Source organism: Pomacea canaliculata, linkage group LG11 (genome assembly GCF_003073045.1).
Source record: "Pomacea canaliculata isolate SZHN2017 linkage group LG11, ASM307304v1, whole genome shotgun sequence".
Lineage (NCBI taxonomy): Eukaryota > Metazoa > Mollusca > Gastropoda > Architaenioglossa > Ampullariidae > Pomacea > Pomacea canaliculata.
Genome location: NC_037600.1, coordinates 3,091,291 through 3,117,480, shown reverse-complemented (window position 1 = coordinate 3,117,480; position 26,190 = coordinate 3,091,291). Strand labels below are relative to the sequence as shown.

General features: G+C 42.5%; 1 protein-coding gene across 1 annotated transcript; it reads right to left on the bottom strand.

Annotated features, from left to right (window-relative positions):
• Window positions 1–608: 608 nt before the first annotated feature.
• On the bottom strand, window positions 609–24,527 carry LOC112575322 (complement C3-like). The gene is made up of 39 exons (XM_025257090.1): window positions 24,248–24,527; window positions 22,909–23,081; window positions 20,816–21,025; window positions 19,623–19,693; window positions 19,235–19,363; window positions 18,823–18,865; window positions 18,176–18,269; window positions 17,889–17,988; window positions 17,012–17,251; window positions 16,403–16,603; window positions 15,767–15,877; window positions 15,367–15,459; window positions 15,007–15,207; window positions 14,411–14,566; window positions 13,884–13,958; window positions 13,150–13,246; window positions 12,106–12,291; window positions 11,710–11,848; window positions 11,270–11,498; window positions 10,853–11,068; window positions 10,597–10,699; window positions 10,038–10,139; window positions 9,738–9,926; window positions 9,361–9,436; window positions 8,598–8,754; window positions 7,978–8,052; window positions 7,464–7,635; window positions 7,073–7,287; window positions 6,763–6,924; window positions 6,265–6,437; window positions 5,784–6,116; window positions 5,410–5,497; window positions 5,068–5,136; window positions 4,486–4,591; window positions 4,066–4,161; window positions 3,611–3,694; window positions 3,188–3,274; window positions 2,201–2,345; window positions 609–1,876 (listed from the first exon to the last, which is right to left on the bottom strand). Exons 1-39 carry the CDS (start codon window positions 24,322–24,324, stop codon window positions 1,591–1,593), a joined length of 5,559 nt encoding a protein of 1,852 aa, XP_025112875.1. The 5' UTR covers window positions 24,325–24,527; the 3' UTR covers window positions 609–1,590.
• Between the last annotated feature and the right edge of the window lie 1,663 nt (window positions 24,528–26,190).

Sequence of the window (26,190 nt, the reverse complement as noted above, 5' to 3'; positions counted from 1 at the left end):
CATCGAATCCTTTAAACTTGCACTAGAAGCACATCTGCTCCCCGAGTATCCCTCCTCACAATAAAATAAACATAATTGTCAGTAGTTGTCATCACAGTCCATCGACTACTTCGCCTGCTCGTCTTCGTCTGCAAATTTATGTCCCTCTCAATGTTTACTGTTTGTTTCCTGATACCTCTTTGTGTCTTGTATTGCTTGTCTGCAGAGTTGTTTCTCCCTCCGTCCTTGTCTTAAACGTTGAAAGGATGCTCCTTCGTGAGCATGATAATGCGCCGTATAAAACAAGTTTATTATTATGTTAATATTATTTATTATTGTCCACAAAAAGAGTAAGACATGATCAATCAAACATAATGAAAAAGTTTGTAACAAGATAGGTTTTCTTTTGTTATTGTAAAGTCTTTAATTTATGTACAACTGATCTGTTCTTGATGGAGCAGAAAATCATGAATGTAGTAAGTGTAAAAACATGGACATACACACAAAGAATGAATGGGAGAAAGACAGCAGACGGATGTATAAAGGGTTAATAAAATACAGCTCTTCGTTGATTTTGGAAATCAAATATTATCTTTCTCTCACACCAATTATTCCAGTCAATAATTTGCTGTAGATAAAATATAACTCTTTATTGTATTAGCAAAGAACAACAAAAATGTGTGGAAACAATGCAAATTAAACTATTGTACTGGTCTTTTAAATATACAGTAAACAAATAACCAATCCAAAAAAAAATGTATTAGTACTTTTAGTCACAGTTCGTATAAGTGTAACAGCGACAGGCCAATGACATTCAAGAAAAATAGGAAGTAGGGGGCGGGAGATAAAAAGATACAGAAAGACAGAGAGATAGAAAGGAAGGAGGTACTTGACCTACATGATAAGTTTTCAACAAGACTGACTTAAAAATCTCTGAGGGAAGGTTGAAAATATGGATTGGACTTTTATAGTGGATAATTAATCAATGCAACAACATGGTGGTCTGACAGTGGTCCAACGGTCTAACAGCAGCACACAGGAAGAATACAGGGATTTCACAGGTGTAAACAACTATACAGCATCATTTGACATTTGAGACCTGAGAACCTCAGACGTGTAACCTTAAAGAAGATTAAGAAACTTGACAGACGGTAGGAGATAAAAGGACAGAAGCAATCACATCGTCCTGCCATGTAAGGGTTAACAACAAAGTACAGGAGTCCATAGCACAGACCCGGGACCCTGCCAACCCTGTGGATCTTTGTATCACAAGCCAGTCTGCTCGTGGCAAATGTGGGCTGCATGCTTGCAGATGAGTTTCTTTTTTGAATCCTCTCACCCGACGTAGAGAACATTTCTTAAAACGAACCCCAGAAATCTGATGAAAGATGATCACAGAAAAGACAGGAATACAAGGACTGGGACGCCTGATCACAGGTGAGACACAGGTGGTACATATTGTTCACGCGAGATTTAGCCCATGGCACATGGGATATTACTTTTTTTTCCAAAAGGCACCGGTTCATCCCTCCCTTACCCCTCCCGAAAGGAAATAGCGACTTCCGGTGGCCATATTCCTTTCATCGGCGCGACAAGATCTTCGCTCCTCCTTCACTCCCGGCCGCTCCTCCCCTTTCGTCGTAGCTCGGCCCTCAGCCCTTTTCTTTTACGCTTCGTCAACTCTCGGGGCTTGCTCTTGCCCTTGACCTTCTCCTTGTTCTTTCCTGTTTGACCTTGCCCTTGCCCTTGGGCTTGGCCTTGACATCCCCGGCGCGCTAAGCGGCGCGTGACGCGTTTGACCTTTCTTTCCTGCTGGCGCAAAGCTTGGCTTAGACCTTTGACACCGGGGTTAGGCCACTCGAGGACTAGCGCCTTCTTGTCCAGCAAAAAGACATACCTGCACACAGATCGGTCACGTGGTCAGCTCTTGTCTGGGCTATTTGTTTATTGTCTTTCTTTTCTACAGATCGGTCACGTGGTCAGCTCAAGATGGTGTCACTATAGCTCTCGTGTGACACTCAGGGAATATTATCATCAATGGGCTGCTGTGAAGTACAGGTAGATAAAATGGTTATTATTAATGAATACCTGGGACTCAAATATCCAGTCATCGGAGAATCTCTGTGGCTATGTCCCACAGGATAGTCACATAGGACAGTTGTGACTGTCGGTTACAGAAGATTACATAATAGGACAGTTGTGACATCATAAGAGTACCTACACCTGGTTGCCCTCCACGTCTTTGAAGCGCTTGGGCGGGTGCAGCATCAGCAGGTAGCGGGTGTCCGGCTTCATTAGGGGACACACACACGAGTTTCTCTTCAGCAGCACCACCTTGTCGCCCTTGTTGACCTTCTGACGGCCCGCTGTCACGTGACACACACAGACCAAGCCCCACATTACAACTCTTACTTTAAACACTGATCGCTTTTCTTCTCAAAGTAAACAAAAAAATATTGACTATCACCCGGTAATCTATTAACAGTTTCCCTGGGATGGTTAAGAGTTAATCTGTGGTTCACCTTTTCAAAATGTATATATTTATATTTAATTGTTTGGTTTGTCTGTTTTTCGCGCGCATTTATTTACCTTACTTTTCCTGTCATTATTTTCTTATGATTTTGACGGTAGAAAACATACGTATTCCATATTTGTTTATACGTATTCAGTATTTGTTTACACTGCACTGGACAAACAAAGGGTCTTCCACTGCCCAGTGGACAGGTACAGGAAAAAATCCCGAGTAAACAAGAAACCCCAGGCATGAAAAAATGCGATGAAATATGTACGCCAGAAATGTAAACTACAGCCAGTGAGGTAAACAGATGTTGCTAGGTAACCCCGGCCATTACAAATAAAAATGTGTTCCCTCTGGCCCTCATCAAAACAGTGTTGCACACAAGGCATGTTTCCTTCTTTCAACAGATCCTAGTAATTCCTCTATAGTTCTAATTAAAAAACAAATGGAAACACAAGAAGTAAACATGCAAAGAATACTTAACTAAAACAAGATGACATAAATGGCAGTAAAGACATGAAGATTTGTTTATGGCATTCACCTCCCCTTGTCTGTGTTCTCACAACTATGACATGTCCTCATGAGAGTTTTCATGCCTTTGATACAGCAAGTGTCAGTGACAGGACTCATACTCTCATAAACATTGCTTACCGACCTATATATGTATAGTTAGTGTTGATGGCTACTCACGCTGATAGAATGTCGTGTCTACAACACCCAGCAGACGTTCGAATCCCGGCTTTTCGAGGTCCCGGTCAACAATCTTCACCGTCAACACTAAGGACAGAAAGCAGCCGGATCATCATCATCATCCATCATCATCATCCATCATCAACGTCGTCATCGTCGTCGTCATCATCAATCATCATCGGTGTTGTCAGTGACCACTTTTTTCTCGGGGTCAGAGAGTTTGAGAAAATGACGGCCATCTCTCCACTCCTCTGCTATCTTACCTTCATCCTTTGTGACCCCTGATGCTAAATTGGTTTCCTACTAACTCATACAATGATTTATATTTAGAAAACTATTATATATATAGTGAGAGAGAGATTCATAGAAAGTGATACATGGTCGATGGTACAGAGTTCTCATCTGTTTCCCTCATTTTCTCACCGTTGGTAGCATTGTTGCAAGCAAAGTTGAAATACTCCTGCCAGTCTTTATCATGCCATGTGTCTTCGCAATTTCCACACCGACCTGAAGGAATATGGAACTGATTTATCTGTCAATGTATTTTCATATCCCACCTCTCCTTCGCACCTCCTAAATCCCCGTTCCCCATTTCCCAACCTCGTGCTCTCTCCTCTTACTGTCATTCCCAAATTCTTGAAGTTATGTATAAATGCATTTTCGCATACACCAAAAATAATAATGCGGAAATGGGAGCAAATGCATTTGAAACCAAAATGAGCTACAGACTATCTTTCTTTAAGTTGGAGACATGGAAGCAAGTGGACCAACCAAACCAACCAACAGACGACGTGTGACATAGAGAGCATGACGGTGAATGCTGAAACAGATCATCAAGAAAGAAAGGAAAAGGGAAACATGGACAGCAGGACCCTCACCCTCCAGACACTGGCAGATGCGCTTCTGGTCATCACAGAAGTTGGCCAGACTGCCGCTGGCGTTCTCGGACTTGTAGAAGCGTGAACACCGTTCATCTGTGAATGAAAATCAGTGGGACATCAACATGGCTGTAACAGTCAGCAGGACATTGTACACTCGTCCACACGTCCTTCTCCTACTCCAACCCTCGCTCCGTCTCCACAGAGCGTGCTGGCATTCTTATATACACCTTCTACACACCAACCAAAAGTAGGTAAACACAATTATTGTCATGCTCAGTGACAGGCGGAAATGTCTGAGTACTTTGATGATGATGATGAGATGATGATGATGATGATGATGATGATGATGATGATGATGATGATGATGATGATGATTGATTGGATAATTGGATGATGATGACCCCGACAAGTTCTCACCAGGATTGTAATAGTCGTAAACTTGAACTTTCGCTGGCTGTAGGTTTTCCACGACATGATTTTGCTTGGCACGAAACTTCACACACTGTTTGGTCACGTGGGAAATCTGTAGGTTAACAATAAATAATTTATTTTAAATTAGCCTCGAAACTTTCGCTGTGTTAAATTCTGAAGCAACAATTAGAAACAAGCTCCTGCCACCTGGTTATCAATTTACAGCCAACGGAAAGGTTTTTGTATGTCACGTGACTTGACATGCTACCAGAAATAATCAAAGACTGTACTAGCAGGGCGATATAGTACCATCATTATTAAATGCAGTATCCTTGTGAAGTCTATCTTCTAATTGTTGGAAAAAAAGAAACCCTAATGGTAATGCTTCTCGTTTTATTTAAACAAAAATTATTAGTTCTTAAGAAAAATTATTCCTTTTTATCACCCATCCTTTGCCTCTTTCTACCTTTCTTTATCTTTTAGACTTTTCAACATGAAGGAAACATTTCATGAGCCCCAGTTTTATTTCAAACTGAAATCAGCTTCTCCGCCAACATCAGTGATCTCGCCTCACGCGTGAAGACATACCTCACTCAGGTAGAAGATGACAGACCGCTGCGATATCTCGTAATGGTCGATCTTTCCCTTTGCCTTCAGCTGCAGCCACAACGAACAAACAAACAAACAAACAAAGTTATTTTTATGTTTTCTAAAACTTTCTCTACACTTCTCGAGCCTTAACTTTCACCTGGTGTTAAAAATAAAGTCAGATGCTTGGTTCTATTATTTACAGTTTAAACTCCGATTATCTAAAGCCACTTAAACCCCCCCCCCCATAAAATAATAATAATGAATAATGAAATTCCCGGATATTGCACAGCGCCATCAGTGGTGACGTCACGCAACCTCGAGGTTAGAAAGGTAACTCACCTTCTCCAGGTCTTCTGTGATTGGCTGGTAACCTGTGAATAGGCCGACGTCCAGAACTGACATTCCGGCCTCGCGGACTCCTTTGTACCTGTAACAGGATAGGTGACAGGACACTGTAGACACGATAGTCACACACCTTACACCTGTCAAACACGTTTTACCCGACATGCCACTCACCTGACACACAACACACACCTGAAACCCACATTACTTATGACGCAATCGAATCACATACACGACATGCATGTCACATGACAACACTTCTCGCACTTTATTATTTTATTTATTTTTTTTGTACACCTGTCTTGTGACAGGAACAGTCCAACCTGTCACACCTCTCTCACCTGACATCAACATTTGCACCTGACACCCACCTGACACATACCTCCATGCACAGGACCCGTGCACTGGAGGCAATCATGGCGGACCTACGGGGTCGACCAATGCGCGAGCGGGACAGAGGTGAGGAGCCAACCCGCGAGATGGCGCTGCCGCTCGTGTGGTTCGGTTGTTTGGGTGGAAGAGTGCTTCCCCTTGGCGACGAGTTGGTTCCGTGCAGGTCGTGGCGCCCTCCCTCGTCCACGATGTTGAGCCTGAGTTTGTCTCTGATCCGAGGAATGATGGCGGGGAAGGTGACTTGCTCCACCTCCGCGTCGTCAGGCTCGTCGTCGTCGCAGTCGAGCGAACACGGCTCACATCGCTGGTGACTGGGACAAGACAACAGGACGAATGAACACAAGACAAGCATATAAACAAATAAAAACTGCTCTCGCACCTTTAATTAAGACCGATCATCGTGGTTATTAACAAATATTAACCTAAATAATTGGAGCGAGACACGGGAGCTGTACTCACTGTCTTTGCTGCCAGAAGAATTGCTGCAACATGCTGGACAGCTGGCGGCTGACAATAAACAGTTCAAAGCGACACACCTGGTCATCGTGCGGAACATTAAAGCGGACATCCACATGCATCACACCAACACCTGTCCCCGAGGCCTCGAAGTGCAGCTTGCCACCAGTTGGTACCTGTGGACAGTAGGACGAGCTCACAAACACTTCTGTCAGATCCTTGTATGAAGCCATAGAAATCCGGGACACAGAAATGAACCAGTCTACTTATTTATTTATTTATTTTTCTTTTTTTTCTTTTTTTTTTTCTTTTTGAAAGGTATACATTTATTGGATAAGTATTACGGTTTGAACTTTCTCATTTAGTTGATGATGTTAAAATTATTTAAAACGAATATTTATGGCATTTCAGGTTTATGGTGAGCTTCTGTCGATGGATTGAAGATGCTCAGATGACTGACCATTGCCCTCCTCCACCCGACTCCACATGGACCTGACATACCTCCGGCACTGACTTCAGCACCAAGGCGTCCTCCCGGGTCAAGGAAAAGGTTTTCTGAAATTTCTCGTCTACCTCCGAGCGCAGGTGACATGTCATGTCTAACACGGCGGAAAACGACTTGATGCTGTACTCTGACAGGGCCTGCAGGGCAATCACTGTGTCCTGTGGTAAATAAAGGAAATAGTAAATAAATAAACTTTACTGACTGATGATATTTTCAAAGACCATTTAATTAATTAATATTCAGTAAAAAAACAAGAAAATGTAAATAATTAGATAAAAACCTGTACACGTCACCAGGCCCACCCACCTGAGTGGAGACGAAGGAGCCGTGCTCCTCGCGCTGCTGCAGGAGCCAGGAGACGATGGGGTTGCTGGCCGTGACGTCATTGAGCGTGAGCTGCGTGAGCAGTGCGTAGGCGGTCGTCTCGACGGCCAGGGCACCCGGCTTCTTGACATACCAGTACGGCTTGTCCTGCTCGCCCTCGAAGTCGTCGTCCGTGGCGAAGCCCCAGTACTTCAGACCTGCGCGAGCAACAATAAGAACATCACGTGACACTTGCTGGGTTTACTTTCAAGTGCAAGGTGGAAAGAGCGGAGGGAGTGCTGAGAGTTTTAATGAAGTCATGTGATGTTAGACATTTTTTTGACACAGACAGTTATTATTATCATCAACATCGTCATCAACCAGGTGGATGTACCTTGTGGTGTGGTGAGCGTCATGTCCAGTAACTTGTTGTTGAAGTCTTTGGCCTTAGGGCTGCCTGCTAGTGCCAGGGCGTAGGCCGTAACGGCTGTGGTCAGCGGCCTGTACCTCTTCTCCAAGTGATGCTCCAGGTATCTTACTGCACTGTCAACCATCGGGGATCGCACCTACCAGAAATGACCAGACATGCCAAGCGGTCAGACTATTGTCTATATCAGACCTTGGCAAACGCCGGCCCGCGGGCCGGATCCGGCCCGCCTCCTGTCTCTGACCGGCCCGCCCGCTGGCCGCCCACCAGTAAATATACTATATATACAGTATTGGGTAACACTGAGTTAACTATATTAGTCCGGCCCTCTAGAACCATCCCAGTTTCTCATCCGGCCCCTTGGGAAAATTAATTGCCCACCCCTGGTCTATATGGAGGTTAGGGAGAGATGTGTACACGTGTACTCAATGAGGAGGCGGATTACGATGCGTTTGTACATCACACCTGACTCCATATTTACCTGATCAGGACACGGACACTCCAGCATGGCAATCAAGACGAAGGCTGTGACTGAGATGTCGCCGTTGACCCCGCCCTAGGTAAAGTAAAGGATAATTGAGTTTACTCGGTAAGTACACAGCATACGACAAAGACATTGCATGTCTCACCTGCACACAACCTTCGTACATACACAGAGAGTGAGAACGGAGAACAATAATCCTGTAGATAATTGAAACATGACAACATTGAACATTATTGAAAATGTAAAATCACAGTTCGGAGGACAACCTACGGGGTCTGTGTGTGTAAGAGGGGCATGTGTGTGTGTTTAAAACAAAAACGTACGATAGGAAGACACATCCGGGTGTCTGTAACGATTATTAAAGGACACAATAATTGAAACATCGTTCGTGATATAACCATCCATAAAATTTTTAAAGATGATGCCATTTTTTATCATCCACCAACTGCTTCATGTCCAACAACATCTGGATGCTGATCGGAGCAACAGCTGTTTGTGGCAGACGGTACATCCCAGTGAACTCAAAGCACGCAAAGGGATGTCGATATACTAAAAAAAAATGTAACGGATCAAGAGGAGGAGAGGAGAGGGATGGGGTGCGAGAGTCATCACCTCACCAGCATCTCACGGTGAGTCACCCACACGTCCTCAACAAACGAGCCGTCCGTGTTCTGGCGCGTGCGCAGCCACTGGAGGCTGGAGCAGGTGGCGTTGATGTCCACCTCCACGAAGTGGCTCGTCTGGCACAACACCTTCATCGCAAACGCCGTCAGCCTGCCAGTTAGAAACAATAATAATAAGGGTTATAGATTAATTTTCATTACAAATAAACATCAAAACACGTGAAACATTTAGACAACCAGAGTTAGTTTCGACAAACACGAGACAAAGAAACACAAGGCATCATACGGCATTTATATAAGAAATAAAAAGATTTTAAAGAAACGAAAATATCTAAGGGCAGATAAAGCAGCTAGAGAAAAATAAGGTATTCAAAGAAGGACCATCTAAATAAACAAAGGTCTCAGTGTTTACTAATCTCATCTTAAAATAACAGGGGCTGTCTCGGCTTAAAATAATAGGGGCTATCTCATCTAACAGGGGTGATCTCAAGAAATATGAATTTGTACGGTAATAATAAATAAATAATGCTTAATCGTTAGCTCAGAGCATGGCACCACAACTCTTTAAGAAGAATGGCGACAAGAGAATGAAAAAAAACCGTTAAAGATGGAAAGAAAAAATAATGAGAAAGTAAGTGGTTAGGGGGCCAACTGTGGTCACCGAGGTCACAGGTTAAATAAAAATAATCAGTGGGAGTGGGGCCGTAAGCTGGATGACAGAGGTCATGAACTGCTGACGTCCGACACGTGCACTGACCAGGTACTGGATGGAGCGTGCGGCCACGTGCCGAATGACCCGTCCTCCTTCCTAAAGGTCATCTGACGCATCAACCCTGCGAGACGTCAGACGAGTCAGTAACACAGAGAAAACAGTCCTGTCTGCATGCCTAGTTATAGGTTCAAACCTTCCCTTACTCAAAGATGTTTGTAAATATTAAAACTTTTCACTTAAATGCAGTAAATATTTAAAATATTCAAACCAAACGACACGCCTACCTACACAGATATTTAATGAGGTTTGTAATTTGACAGTTAACCAGATGTAAAGATACAAAACTCTCTCCGTCGATAGATAATAAGATACTAGAGACTGGATTATCGTCCCTTATCTGGATGTTAATTAACTCCCTTTACCTTGCCGGACGAAGGCTCTGGCTTTTTTCTCGGCGTTGGATGAAAGGCGACCTGTGGCCTTCAGGTATCGCATGACGTAGACGTTGGGCCCCAGGTAGATGAGGTTCTGCTCCCCGCAGCCAGTGGGCATGCGCAGAATCTCCTCCACACCATCGACAACACCTCTCACAGTGGGACCTAGCAAATCTCCTGCAAGTACACAGACAAACAAACAAAGTTATTCGGTTGGCAGTAAACAAATCAAGGCTGGCGTCTCGAGGACCGGTATTCAACAACAAACAGTGAAAGGATGGATGTTACCCATGGCACTAACGGTACAACTCTCTGTATCTGGAATGACCTCGGAAGGCAGGTCGAGGTCGAGCTCCACTTCCTGCTTGTGTTCGTCTGCCATGACTTTGTCTGCAACAGTGTTGTGAAATGTTTGTAAAGACTTTGAATTATTTAATGTCTGTCTTGAACTTTCACCTTTAAAATTTGATCCGACAAAGATCTGTTTATTTTATTTTATTGTAATAAAAGTTTTACTCTAGTTTGTCTACAAGTGTCTGTATATTTATCTTCGGTAGTATCAGGGCTTCTGCTTACGCAAAAAATTGCGTACAGTACGCATTAAAAGTTCGGAGGACCCCTTCAATTTTCGTCAATGGGGTCCCCTTCAAATTTGGGCGAAGAACAGGGACCCCTTAAAAATCTGAAGAAGGGGTCCCTGGGACCCCAAGGAATTTAGCTTTAGCAGAAGCCCTGGGTAGTATTTTTTCCTGTCCTTCTCGCTCTTTGTCCCCCAGCTTCTCTCTCTCTCACACACACACTTGACCACCCACGTTCACTGCCAGCTCTTCACAGGAAAGTCACTTACTGGTCAGTGAGAAGGTGTGATTGTCGCGCTTTTCTCGGTAGAATCGTTTTCCTGTAGGGTCCAGCAACACTGACACTGTATGAATTTTTTCCAGACCCTCTCCCTGATAAAAACAAAAGGTATCACCAGCATGGCATCAATCAACTCATCTTCAATATCTCATCCTATCCTCGTCGCGAATTCTCCACTCGGTCCTCATCAACACTTCATCCTAGTCACCTTCTAGAAAGAGTGAGCTGTCTTCAGCCATGCTCACCTCCACTCTGAGGATCTTCTGCACAGCGTCCTTGGCCCAGGACTTCCTGGACTTGGCGAAGACCCGGATGGGGAACTTGCCCAGCTCGAGTGGCACGATGGGAAAGTACACAGACGCGGCGTCGTGAGGCTGAACACTGATCTGCAGCTTCTCCGAGTCCTGCCCGGGCTCCCCCGAGTAGCAGATGCCCTCCACACTCTGCATCCACACGTCCACCTGAGACCAACAGCCATCGGCCAAACAGGTGTGTCAGCTAAACTATTGTATTCAGATTTTGTAAGTAAAATTATACAGAAATTATTTCCAACGCTGATGCGAAAAAAATACAATCATCTTTAACGCTTGAGCGGCAGCTACAAAGCTACCCCGGGGGTAAACTAAGATACAAGACTAGGCTGGTGGGTTGCGGTGTAGTACCTCCAGCAGGCGAGGCAGGTAATTGTAGACTGTGACTCGCACCTCCAGCTGCTCCAGGCGCACGGCCGAGTAGGGGAGGTCCACTTGCAGAAAGAAGGTGGTAAAGGTCGTAAGGTTAGTGGGCGGGGCTACACACAAGCCGCTGTCGCTGGACACGCCCAGAGCCTGGAAGACCCAGGTAGTGACAGAGTGTGGTAAAGCAAACTCCAGGTCTAGTCTACCGCTCGGTCTGAGGAAGAAAAGGATGAACACTGAAAACTGGTCAGCAGAAGTACGATGAACTCTTACAGGTGTGTGGACATTCCAAAGACCACACCCACACAATCACCATCATCACATCTCCCAGACACAGACATAGACATATAAAGACAGAACACATTTAGAAAGGAAGACAGACAGACACAGGCATGCAAACAAAAAAGTAATGGTGTGCTTCTAACCCAAGAGTATAGTCATCAAACAGCCAGCTCTCTGGGAAGTTGGAGCGGAGGGGGATGAAGTCGTCTGCTGCAAGTTGTCCATCAGAGCCCAACGACACCTCAAGCGAGCTGCTCAGCTCTCCTCTGCTACCCTGAATTCCTCAAACAGACACAACAACACCTTGCCAAATACTACCTGGAATACGTATGAACGAAAATTCACTTGAGAAAAGAAAAAAAAAGCTTTCGCGGGAAGAGAAATGTCTCAAAGGGAAATAATAATTTCAATAGTCATATTTTTTGCATTCCCGAACAGTTTCCCCAACCGTCATCCCACATAAAAAGTAACAATTATTCATGTGAACTCATTAAGGCTCGGTTCACTCGTGGGGACCTTGCTTTGGTGTTCATACTTACTGCCACGTGTACTGTTCCTGTAGACGTCCGTTCGGTTCCGGTCCAGGCAACAGCGGAAAAAGTACTGAGCGCACTCACTCAGTCCGGTTAACCTCTTGACCTCCTTGGCAGCAGCGTAGCAGAGTCTGGCATCGGTCAGTTCCATCTTAAAACCTTCTGTACAGCACACATCATTCAAGGGGCTGGCTGCACAACCAGACATGGCGGACAGTGTGAGAGGATGAAAGCTGTCAATGTTTTAATTAATTTGTGTGACTACTCTTTGATGAGAGAAACACACGAAGGGCAAGAGTCTGACACAGGTGGATGTTGGTGAAAAAAATGTTGATTCTAAAATAATAATAATCGGTCTCGTCTAATGTATGCCTCTATCATCGTCTGCCCCACAAGTTGCATGTCCCTGTACTGCCAACCCCACCTGCCGGGTGCCTTCCCCTCTCCTGAAGATAACAATGCCACCTTTTCAGTGTTCCCTGATAACACTTATTCCACCTGTTGAATGTCTCCAGGTATTCCTAAAGCACCATTTCGTGAAAGTTGCTGCCAGGTTATCGCTATTTGTATTTCCCAGAGTCCTTACTAAGCCAGACTTTAGTTGTTCTTAAGAGTGTTAACACGTTTAGTTAGCTTAACAAATGCACGTGTACCTAAAGGACACGTCAAAGTTTCATAGCGAAAGGAGATGTGAGTGGCTCACCGTGCCAAGGAATAAAGAAACACCCCTTGTTTCATTCCGTTGCATGTTAACTTTACTTACTACTCGGTGGCAATAAGTAAGAGACTACTAGTCTTAACCATAAGAAAGTTCTAAGCGGGGGAAATGATGTGTGTTACCTCAGGGGTAGCTATGGACGTGAACAGATTTAATCACGGAGGTAGATTGATGATCTAGAGGTCTCTTTTGTATACGATCCACAGCTATTTGACAGGGATTTAGATATTCCAGGGGGTATTTTGATTCATTATTACAGCCTTAGCCTAAAGGCCTTCCTTTATAGACAATGTGTGTGTGTGTGTGAGGGAGGGTAAACGACTGATGACTACCTTGACGCCGTCGACGAACAGCTTTAGAGCTGCAGCCTCCTCCAGCTCGACCGTTGGTGGATAGTCCGGCATTGGTCATAACCGCCAACCCGGCGTTCTGTGGATACCATCAACAATAATTGAAGTTGGGCATGATGCGCATGCGCACGCACGCTCACACACACACACACGCACACACCGAGCAAAGGAACAGACTATAGTTGTCTCCTCGACATGTCACACAGCCAAACACACTACCCGTCTCCCTGTCGGAGCTCAAGTAGACCATAAACTGTCTCTCACAGTCACCCCTCTCCACACTGCCACAGCTAAGTGCTCCATGTTTACCCGCCATCCACACACCTGCGCTTCTCGAAAGACCTGGACAGACCCGGTATCTCATTTCTACCTGAGATCCCCACTATATTGTTTAGAAAGCACTCTGCCACAGTCGCTATCTCTGACTTACCGGCCCTGAAATGTGGAACACACTCCCATTCGGCAGTCGAAGTGAAAAAATCAGTTGTATGTTGGAAGCTATCCATACAGTGTTAGGTTTCAATAAGATGTCCACCACAAATGTACACTCTTTTATACAGAGCAACTTTTCTATCCTGTCTCATTTTTCTCTGTGGAGAGCTAGCTAACATGGCTGTCACACAGAACTCGGGCAAAGTGCCTACAGAGCCGCCTACAAGGTCCCTGAGGTAGAGGTTTCATAGAAGTTCTCCATCAGACGAGAACAGGACACTCACCTGGAAGACAGAAGCAGAGCTGTCTCCACCACCGTACCCACAGCCTTGATCATGCTTCAGCAACTCGTCAAACACCTGAAGTCACAGTAAACATACAATAACAAAATACAGGTAAGACAGGGTTTTCCTCCGCGATGTAATCCCTTTCCCTAAGGTAAGATCTCAGAAAACCTTCTCAACAACAACAACAACAACAAAAAAAGAAAGCTCCCCCTTTTTAACTGTTAAGATCAAGCAAAACGTTTTATCTGTTTTGGGGCAAAAATAATGTAGTGGTGTACAGAAACATTAAAAAAATTACAAACTTTAATTTAAATTTAAACTTTATAAATTTTAACATTTTTGCACTTTCTCAGTGTAAGCTTTAAGTTTAAAAAAAAAACCGATAAAAATGCCGTGCAAAAATGACTCTTATACTAAGAAGAAAAGAAGGAAGAAGACAGATAAGAAATAAGGTGAATGGGGGAAAAGGGAGATAGGTGAAGGTAGGGGACTGCAATGGCGTAGAAAGAAACCGACGAACGCACAGAAGACCGCGTGAAAGTCTTCTGACTGAGATGGTAGACAGACATGTCCACAGCCAGCACGCCCACGCGCATGTGCGGAAGTCCGGAGACGGTGAGTGCGCAGACATCGCCGGGTCGGAAGAGAGGAGGGCTGTCTTCTGAGAGACCTAGTTTGACCTGTAGGGCAAACAGATGGGGAAGGTCTCAAACGAGCGTGGATTTCTTAATTGTGTGTGTGAGAGTATGAGAGAGAAAGACCGAAAGAGTTATCCATCGGAAGTACACAACTACCCACGAAGTTTGCTTTTCAAGAAGCGAAGGTACATCTTCACACACTGGCAAAATGGAGAAATCAAGGAAAAGCTTCTGGTCTCCGTAGTTATAAGGAGCTTACCCTAGGGAATCCTTGCCGGTGTTTTATAACTTCAGTGCCATGAGTAAGGCAACATCATGGAAGTCTCGAGGCTGCCTAACTACGTAGAACGAGAAGCTGGACCTTGATTTCCCATCGACAACCGCTGACCCTTGCTCCATGACTACAACCACAAGCTGCTATTTCCTTAAAATCTGCGCAGAAGACGATGTTCTATCGAAATTTGACCTCTACACTCACTGACCTCGCCGTAACAGTCCTGCTTCAGGTCCACCCACACGGAGTCGGAAACGACCTCTGACCCTTGCTCTTGACCCAGGATGCTGAAGACGAGGATGCGGGCGGCGGGCAACATGTGTCGTGTGACGGGGAAGTAGAAGTAGGTGGAGTTGGCTCCCAAGATGTGTGTGCGAGTCTGCCACACCACGTGACCTCGACTCAGCACCTAAAACATGGGAGCAGAGGGTGAGGTCAGAGATCGAGCTAGGTCAATCCTGTAGGTGGCAGCAAAATAAACTGTCGATAATAACAAGCACAAACAAACACACACACAATCATACGCACAAGCATAACATCACACACACGCACACACTCTGCTACTTACCAATAAGTTAATGACGTGCAGGTCACGTGACGACGTGTAATGGGCGGTAACTGTAATGTAATCACCTGCACCGAGTTGTGACATTTTCTGATGCTGAAAAAGAGAGAGAAACAAAATGGACGAGTAGCAATGCCCTTTCTTATGAAACTCTATTTTTAACTCCTCACACATCGCCAATAAAGCATTCTCCAACATTTTTCTGTCCTTTTTCTCCACTTTTACTTCCTTCCGTTTCATGAACCTTTTATGCTTTACTTTTCCCTCTCATTCCAGCTTTTTTTCCTCGTCTTTTCTTTCTTGTAGTATCCTCTTAAAATGTTTCTTTCAACTCACAAATTAACTTTCATGTGTCTACTTAATAAATATGTGTTCGTGCTAAATGTTACAGTTTACTACTTACAGCCAACGTAGGTTCCGCGGTCACCTGTAGGAATGTTCCAGAAGGCGACTTGAAGGGCAGGGCACCAAAGCGGACTGTTGTTGACAAGTTTTTCTCTCCCTGGACTGTAACCTGCAACAGTGACAATGGGTGACATTACTTCACATTACATGACAGCAGGGGGACTGTAGATAATTGTAGTTGACAATAAATGGCAGCAGGTAACGGGTAAGTAAATAGATGACAGTAGATAACAGTAGACGACAGTAGCTCAAAGAAGGAGACAACATGCAAGAATTGCTCACAGTATGTGTAATAACAGGTGACAGTAGGATATTGTAGGAGACAACACGAGGTTATGAATGTAATAACAGGTAGATAACATAAGAAATATCTGATTTCAGAAAAATTTGTATAAGATACGAGATGCAGCTGTCACGTGCCATCATCGAATATCATCCCCAAACGGAATTTTCTGCGATTCTTAAAGAGTTTGCAGGAAAGAAATAAACTTGAAAGTCTTCTCTGTACTTGGACCTCAAACAAGTCAGTCTTTATTCTTGGCTTTAAGAAGTATTTCCTGTTTCTAAAAGCATCGAAAACTCTTGAAAGAAAAAAATTTCTATCCATAAGCCATTGACTTTCATTTCGGCTCACTTTGAAAAGAAGACGACTGATGTCCGAAGCAATGAAGTAGTCGACGACGAGATGGCCGCTACTGTCGGTCCAGTAAACGTTGTTCTCACTCGGGGAGGTCAGAGGTGATAGGAGATGCTCTTTGTCCTCTGTCTCTCCTTCGCACGTGACAGTTAAGGGGAGGTTACTGCTGGCTTCCCCATTGGCTTTGATTACATCAACCTGAAGGAAGTTATAGATAAACTTTGCATTAACCCAAGTTCAAAAGTAAAAAAAACAAACAAACAACAAAACAAAACAAAAAAAAAACCATCAATTGTAAGGAAGTGCCATTGTCAGGAATTAATATAAACAGAAAAATAGTCAGAAGTTAGTTAAGTATCCAGTGAGGAAGTAAATTAACCAACCAACCACCCAACCTTGTCAGTTTTTTGGTTGATGAAAAATATCTAATCTGTATATCAACATTCTTTTTCTCTCTATGTGTGTGTTGTTTGTTTGTTTTGTTTGTTTCTTTTTTCTTTGGGTTTTAGGTTTTAAAAAAAAATTTTTTACTTTTTTTTTTTAGTGCGTTAATAGATTTGTACCACGTTTTTGAGCTGCTAGAGTTGCCTTTAAACACAGTCTTACGCGTAGGCTGTATGTTAGTCCCGGGCGGAAGTGACGCATGGAGCGCGTGAACTTGACGACGTGCAGCGACTCGGCGAAGACGACCGACGTGTCGCGAGCTCGCGCGACTTTTCCCGAGGCGAACTCCGTGACAGCCGCCTCCAGGTGCAGCCTGCCCCCTGTCGGGAACCACACGCTCTCCACCGGAAGTCGAAGCTCCGATACGGGAATAGTCACAACCACCTGACCTGTGTCGTTCAGCTAAGCAGCCAATGAAAGAAACCCTTGCTCAGGTCTGGCATCAAGTAAGAGTTGCCATTACATACATTGAAAGGATCGAGCAACAAACGGTACTTCCGGTAAAGTTTGACAATAGGTGGCGACAGAATATCACATGATACCAAGTTCATCAATAATGTCTTCACAGTGAAAGTTCCTTAATCAACTAATTTACATGTTCTTACCTAATAATAATAAGCGGTTTTCACAAAGGTTAATTTAAAAAAAATATAATTAGGAGTTCACAACTACTAGTGATTGTACTACAGGTAAACATTTATCCTTCGTTCTCTCCTTTTTCTTTCAATTCTGATTTCGCACTCTTTCTTTGTCTGTCTTTCTTCTTTTTCGCTCTCTCTCTCTGTTATACACATGAAAGTGTAGGAGTATCTAAATGATTGTGTACGAATACACACACTCTCTCTATCTCTGTTAATGTCAACTGTGGTGGACCAAATGTTCTGCACCTGCGTGCACGTGCTCGAGTGTTTCTACATTCCTCGTGAAACCTTTATGACGAGAGTTGATGTTTTGACAACATGAGCAGAAAAGCTGACATGCCATGACAACCGTTGTGACTGAGAGACTGTCACGAGTCGCCAGAGAACAATACAATTACCTCCATGTTCCTCTTCTTGCCCAGACTGAACACATGGCCGTGCCAGATGAGGCCAAAGGTGAGGGTGGCGTGACCTTTCACTGGTTTCCCGAAGACGTACCTGGGACAATGGCGAGGTCACCTGATGAGTTAGTTAACGACACGAGACAACGGTGACCCCGACATTCAGTTGGGAACAAACATGAAAATAATACAATGGTCGGTCCTCATGTTCTTTATGCTTCGACATTATTTTCGTTCATGCATCATCGTCATAATCAGTTGTATCTCGTCATGTGGCGGCTTACCTGGCCGAGACAGTAGTGCTGAAGTGCTGGTGTCCAGGTAAGACGATCTTATGGTCGTCCGACGTAGTCATGGTAACGCCAAACGTGGGAAGAACTGATCATCCACACAGAAAATATCAGGCGACTCACAATATATATTTGTGCAAATAATATTGCCACAACAAAAACATCAGCAATAACTTCTACTTATTTCTACTTGTCCTGTCACAATGTAAACATTCAGGTAAAAATGTTTATAGAAAGGTGTTCAGGGATGTATGTAGGTACGTTGCCTTCGTGGTAAGTTTCCAAACTCGTATATATAAGGTAGAAAAATGTGAGTTTTACTGTTATGCATGTAGACATAAAGTTGTACGTGGTTTTGACTGTATGCTGGAGGGGGTGTCGATGATAAAAAAAAAATAAATAAATAAAAAAATATTAAAAAATAAACGGCGACTCGAAAAGAGCAAGAAACACATTGTTTTTAAAAGAAAACGATATTGGTTTTTTAGAGATTAGAGATGGAAAACAGAAAGAAAAAGAAAGACAAAGAAAGAGAAAAAAATAGGAGAGATTGTTTGTAATAGTTTGTACGTCTGTGTTTGTGATTGTGTATTTGTGTGTGTGTGTGATCTTAGTTGTGTGTGTGTGAATGTCTCACTCACCATATTCTGTCACCTCAAATCTGACATTAGCCAGTGTTTGCAGCTGTGGACACAAAAAATGTTTTATTTTTCTCTCACACGATGCTCAGTCCCAGTGTATCATATCACACGAATATCTACACAACACATCTCAACAACCAGGAAGCTTAGTGTGATTGATCATATCTAAACAAATTTAGCAATCGTACAGAAATTATCGCAAACAAATGTTTCTCATAGCCAACGGTAAAGGAAGGTCGTTAATTTCTTAGTAAGTGATATCACCACCATATTAAATTGTCGGATACTTTTAATTAAGCAAGATGGAGTCTGGTATATATCTTGCGATCTATCTTCGTTGTGATGCTGCGCGTTGTTATTATTATTATTATTATTATTATTATTATTATTATTATTATTTGCCATAACCAACCCCATTTGTGAACTTTGCTTGCACTGTCCAGTTTCCATACACCGGGTTGTCAGGGATACGCAAGCTGTCCTTAAACATTATGTCTCGCCCGTCCCACCGTCGTCTGCTCATCGACAGTCCTTTGGGATTCTGCGAAATATGAGAAATGGTAAATAGGAAATAACAGAGAGAGAAAGAAGTAAAAATGAAAAACCAAATGAAAAATAAAATGAAGACGAATACATAAAGAATGACGAAAAAAACAAAATCTAACATAAGAAACCAACACTTTTCCGGAGACAAACACAAAAAGTGTAAAAATATCTCCGCCATATTAGTAAAAAAATTTGTCACAAACCATTTTAATTATATTAATTTTTTTTAACTGGTCAAATTGTTAATGACCTACCAGAATGTCCACCTGTACAGGCCAGTTCGCTGGTTTGAAGGCCTCGTTCAGTGCAATAACTCGCATAAAAACTGTAAAATATCGCAGCTTTGGTTTAAAATAACAACAAAAAAACCACCACACAATACTGGGAGGGATGGGTTTTAACAAAAGTAAAATTGTCTGATTATCATGCTGGCTGCAATCTAAATATAAACATAAAAATCACAAGCACTGCAAAGTATTGTATTCCTGGCTCAAACCAACCCTACAGATGTCTTCCTTTGGGTTAAAATCCTCATAAAAACTTGAAATGTTTTAGGTTTCGCATCATCTAGCTTTCTATTTTAGGCCTCAAGACCGTTGGGGGAGGGGAGTGGATTTTACAGTTGGCGAAGATGCTGTTTACGATAGACATAAAACAAGGTCATGTTGTTTCTTTCCTTGCTCTTTGTTTCTTTCCATCTTTTGTCGTTCCTAGTTCGTCGAGAACAGATTCAAGCAGTGAAACTTGAGCTTTACTGAGTCTGAAATAAAACTTTGTGAAACTAGTCTGGCAGCTGTTAGACCTCCGCTTATTGCTTTCTTCTTTCTAAAACATATCTCTGCAAGTAAAGGAGGACTTACTGGTCGGGTCAGTTTTTTTTTATTCTTAAGACTTGTAAAGACTTGTAAAAAGAACAAGGAACTGCAGGTAAAGCAGGCTTCTAGTTCTGTCCCTCCCCCGCTCAAGGGTCAGAGGTTAAAGCTTAATGTCTGAAAATGTCAGCAAACACCTCTAACATGTTGCGTGTGCTCGTCATGCCAGAACACCGAAGTGTGAAGCTCATTAAGTACATGGATTGCGAACATTATAATGAACTCTGGCCTGCAAGGAATGATTCACAAGAAAGAAAGAAGCAAGGCATGGAAAGAGAATACGAGATACAGAGAAGCACTGGACAAAACAGAGAAACAAGAAAAAAAAACCCAAAATGAAAGCAAAAAAATCATCAATGAACATATAACTAAAACATCAACAAAAACAAAACAACAAAGGAACGAACTAAGAAACAACAAAGAATCAATTAAAAAAAGAGACAAAGATAAAAAGAAATACAATGAATCAAAGAAAAAAAACCAAAAGAACAAATAACAAACAACTGGTATCTATGTATGTAAATATCCGTTCGTCAAACGACTTGGCAGAGCACGTGTTGCCCACTAACACTCACCAGTTTGGTCCGGAGTGTAGATGGGTTTATCTGTCTGGATGAAGATGTAGCCAGGACTGAGATTCAGGGGCAAGATGACCTCTGACCTTGCCGACGTGTCGGATCCGAGGCCCTCGGCGGCCAGGTACACATAGGAACTCTCGCCCTCCAGGGAGGCAATTCCAATAAGATCATCAGCAGTTATTAGTACACTGACATTGGCAACCTCGTCTGCAACAGTCATCGTTACAGCGATGGTGTCATCAAATAATAAATGACCGGAGCATGGTATTCTCACCTTTGAAACGGGTCCAGCAGCCGAACCAAATGGTCAAACTTTTGTTTTATTAGTTCCTGTCGTTTCTTTTAATCATTATTTCACTACCAGAAAGATCACATGCCAGAGAATTAAAGAACTTCAGAGCAGTGGACTTAAACCATATTCTTGCTGAATTTATTTAGAGGGTTGTGTGCAACCAATGAACTAGTGTCATTGTTGATAAACAAGACAATTACCAGTCTGCATACAAAGCAACAATGGAAGCGGATGATGCCCGTTTGACTCTCTATAATATGGTAAAAGTCATCTAGACAGTTTGAAAACACGAAAATAAATAGCACCGATCATCTTCAGAAACAAGGCATAAAATAACAAAAATAGCATAACCACGGCACCATAGTTTTACTGAACAGTTCACAATGTGGATATGAATGACTGACTACATATAAATACAATACTTATACATCGTTATCTCACATCATCGACACATTTACATCGACGAGGCCACTGGGTGTCGGACATAAATTATCGAAAGCTTATCATCTCTCGTCATCGAGACCTTCACGTCAACCATCGAGAACATGACATGGTGTTGACAAGAGTGAAGTAGTCTCCACCGAAGTCGAAAAGGAAAGAGCGAACAAAAAGGAGGTGGACGGGGGAATAAAGGTGTCTAACAGGAATTTTGAAGGGAAGGTTTTAGATAAAGACGGGGGCAGGCCAGGTCGCCCACTAGCGCCAAAAGAAAGAATGAAGGAGGTAGACTGTCTGTCTCTGTTCACTGATACACTCTGCCATTCAGAGCCATGCGTGACTGATCATAATGGGTTGAACTCTCAGGTCGCTCGTTTTATTTATTAACTACCTGAGGCCAGGCTTAAAGTGTGGCACATAGGAAGAAGACATGGACGATCATTTTATATGTTCTTTCGTCCGGTCGCTCTATCGGGAATTAATCGTATTCACGCATTTAGCCACTTAGCTGTTCTTTTATTCATGTACTCATTCACTTTAATTTTGATTCATTTGATAACCCATACATTTAATTTCGTGGATTCACCCATTCATTCTTTCATTCATGCTTTCTTCCTTTTCCTTCTTTATTTATGTAGTCTTTTACTCAATTACTTTCTTTATTATTTGATCATTTAATCAATCACTTTTGTTTTTGATTAATTAGTCCGTTCATTTATTTGTTTATTTTTTTATCAATATATTGACTCATTTTTGTTTTTTGTTAATTTATGTCATTAATTCATTGATTTATTCTTTCCTACATTCATCTATTTATTTATCTTCGTCAATCAGATTTAGTTTAATCAATCAGAACCTTGCTAAATAAACTGTTAAACGATGCACAGCAGAGAAACTATTAACTTTTATTTCTAGTGACAATGTGATAAACATATCCACTTGATCTACTTTTTATAATTTATGCTGTGTATGTTACTAAAAGAGGTTGGTGGCGTGTCGTTTATTTGGGAAGTCAGCCATGACGGTGCTGCTCACCAACTAGTACACTTCTGAATTAAGGAAGAGCAGAAGTTAAATGTGTTGTTAGCATGAGTTCCCCTCTCCAGGCCTTATCACGAATATACATTGTCAATGTGTAATAGCACTTGGCATCTCAATTCACTCATTCACTCCAATTGAAACCCACTTGACTGCGCTGGTTGAGCTTTACACAGACTTAGTCACCCTGATGGTGTAATAAATTTAACCTGCTATTGTTTATTGTTGCAGTCGTCTGTCTGAGTCACACGACAATATTTTAGTCAGCGAAATTAATGAAGTTCTTGTTGATTCTTTTTATTACAGAGTGAACAGTACTCACCCTTCGCCACCGACAAAATGCGCTCGGAAAACCTTCGTTTGCGGTCTGGGTAGTCCTCCAGGTACACCCTGAAGATGGAGACGTCCTTGGCACCGAAGGTGGTGATGGTCACTGTTTCCTCCGTCTCCAGCCTGATGACCCCAGGTGTGGTGATGAAGAACAGGGGGTCTCCGCTGTAAGAGAGAATGGGTCTGTGCTCAGTGTAACAAGACTAACCCTGAGGGTAACAAAGTGCCCCTAGGATGTGACATTAATAGGGCAAGGACTGTACTCACTGAACCACGACTGGAAAGAAGATGAAAGATGGAAGGAACAAGACCACAAACAAAATTTTTTTATTGCAACATATGTTCCCACGGGAATTTTTTATTGGCATCTATTCAATGTACAAAAAGACAGAAAGGGAAATAACGCATGGAGCAGGTAAATCAAGTTTATAGTAGTGTGCCCCATGAAGATAAAGAAATAGAAGATTGGTTTTAACATTAACATCCTACAGGATAGACGTACTGCAAGCACTCGAAATGGGGATAAAAACATGGGTTAATGATCCTATCGAAGGGGAGAGGATAGAAAGAAGGTTGACGGAAAGATGAAGAAAAACAGCTGCAACAGTAGCAGCACCTACAAGACCAACAGCTGCAACGATGGTAACAGTTCTGATAGTGATAATAGAAGTAGTGAATGATCGCAGAAGTAGTGATTGATATGTAAGTGATAGTAAAAGTAGTGATAGGAGAAGTAGTAATTGCTATTAGAAGTAGTAAGTGGTAGTACTGGTAGTAGTAATGAGTGATAAGCAGCAAGTGATAGTAAAAGTAGTGATACGAGAAGCAATAATTTGTATTAGAAGTAGTAAGTGGTAGTACTAATAGTAAGTGATAGTAGTAGTAGTGATGGAAAGAAAGTAGAGGAAGGGGACAAAAAAGATCAAGAAGATTTTGTGTCAGTTCAGACTTGATGACCAGAAAACTCACGGTCCTAACACTGTTATCATCACACTCTCGCTACCTTCACCCCCCTACCTACCTCCCACCCAGTCCTACATCACCGCAAGTTTGTGTACCCTCATAGTTTTCGCACCGGGTACCCGAGGCCTGTTCTGCATGTTTGCATACCCGAACGAACTGTCGACGAGGGCATAATTGGCCTGGCCAAGTCATGTCGTGCCTACCACTGCTCTACAAACCAGCTGGTTTGCGGCCACTGACGAAATCTTCAGGGGCGATACGGTTTCACATCGACCTTTCAACCTTTTCTGTTTTTTTCTCGCACGCAGACTGCCCACCTCGTGAGTACCGAAGCCTTAACCAACATAAAAGCTCAACCTTTTGCTCACCTTTGGTCTGTAGCCGTTACCCATGTCCACGACACGAACAGCAACAACAGCCGACAACACGAATCCAACAACGCCATTGCCACCGACACCGATGAAGGGGAAAGAGCGGGAGAAAGCGAGCGGAGGAAAAAAAATCTTACGCACTTGGAAATAGCGCTGAACTTTTAGGCCTGAAAATGTCTGGGGACGACTCGTTACTCCGGGGGCGCGGGCAATGTTTGTGTACACAGACGACATGCGATACTTTTTACCGGTGTGAGTTCGCGCCCGTTCACTTAACAGAAGAAGGGGGGAAAAATTCCCCTCAAAAGCTCTAACGATACATCTTCACAAGAACGATACGTATCAGAATTCTGAGGTTGGCGTTTGTTTCCTTGGTCACAAATTGACTGCGTGGGCAGATACGATGGGTGGTTCACAGTGTCATCGGCAGTTCACATGAGAATTTATACTAGCTTGGGAGATTTTTTGGTTTCAAAATGTCCTTTTCTTGATAAGTCACAGCAGTTAATGTCCTGCGTCAAACGTGCCAAACAGCTTACAGCAATGAAATGTAATCTCGAGGGCGTCAGACCCTGACAGGAAAACAAGTTTAAGGAGGGTCATAGACTACAGTTGATTGTTGTTTGTTTGGGGACTCTCCCCGTCACGTGAGAAGAAGGATGATGTGTATTCTCATGGCTAATGCGTCGGAATCATATAAACCTATTTACTTTTTATCTCCCTTTGTTATAACCTCCCAAATACACAGAGATATATATGTACGTGAATGCGGCGTGCCTGTCTGCATATGTATGTGTATATGTGGGTGTTTGTGTGTTACATAAGGTGCACACATAGTTGGTAGTCGTTATATCCCCGAAGTAACAGATTGCTGCATCTATATTGTCTTTTTCCAATTTCTTATCCGCCATTCACAAGTTGTCATATTTTTGCCATTAATATATAAATCCGTGAAAGTAATTTGCTTAATTTGTTTGAAGGAGGAAAAGCAGTAGATTCACAAATTCTATAATTATTTTTTTAATTAACTGAATATACCATGAAGACCTGCAGTGGTTTGTTTTTGTAACTGAAAGTTACTAGTCAGAAATTTAAATATTTACCATCGGTTTTCGGCAGACTTGACAGAGAACCGGGCGAGGAGTTGTAAATTATAGTAGATGATGCCGATTTATTACAATGTACTCACACAGCAACCCAAACTTCAATGTTAGTCGATTTTCTAGTTTATCGTTACACCCTTCTCTGGGTTAGGATGGCCTGTTCGTCCATGGGACTTTGGTAATGTAGCAAAAAATTCAGGGTATGAAGTATGGGCAGTTAGTGACACCACGAGAAGGTCGTCATCGCTAAGCTTTACAGACAATATATATAGTTCAGGACACACACGCGCACACACACACGATGTTTTGTATTTGTAGTTGTACACTCAACACCGACTATGAATTTTTTTTCTTATTATAAGAAGGAATCTTGTGGAGATACAGTTTGCAGAGTACATTCGCCCAAGCAAATTAAAAGCCAATGATTAACAATTAATAATCTGGTTTGTATAAAAGCAATAAAATATTAATGTAACAGTATTTAGCTTATATTATTAAATGTAAATATAATTTAATATAAGCACCAAACAAATATGTAATAATAGCATATTTATTGGTCAATCGCTGTATAATGTTCGTAATCTTTGAAATTTGGGTTACATGAAAACTTGTTTTTGGTATCTCTACATCCCCGAGTTTACAACTGCTTATAGACTAGCGCATGAGGTTGTGTACATAATCTGAATAAGTGCAAATAACTGACATTTCAAAAAATATAAACATTGTTCAGTATAAATCGTCTTAAATTTCGCTCCTTTCATAACAAGTAGAAAGCAGCTGACATGAAATTTGATACAGAATGGCATGGTAGATGTGATACAGATGGAAAGAAATTTA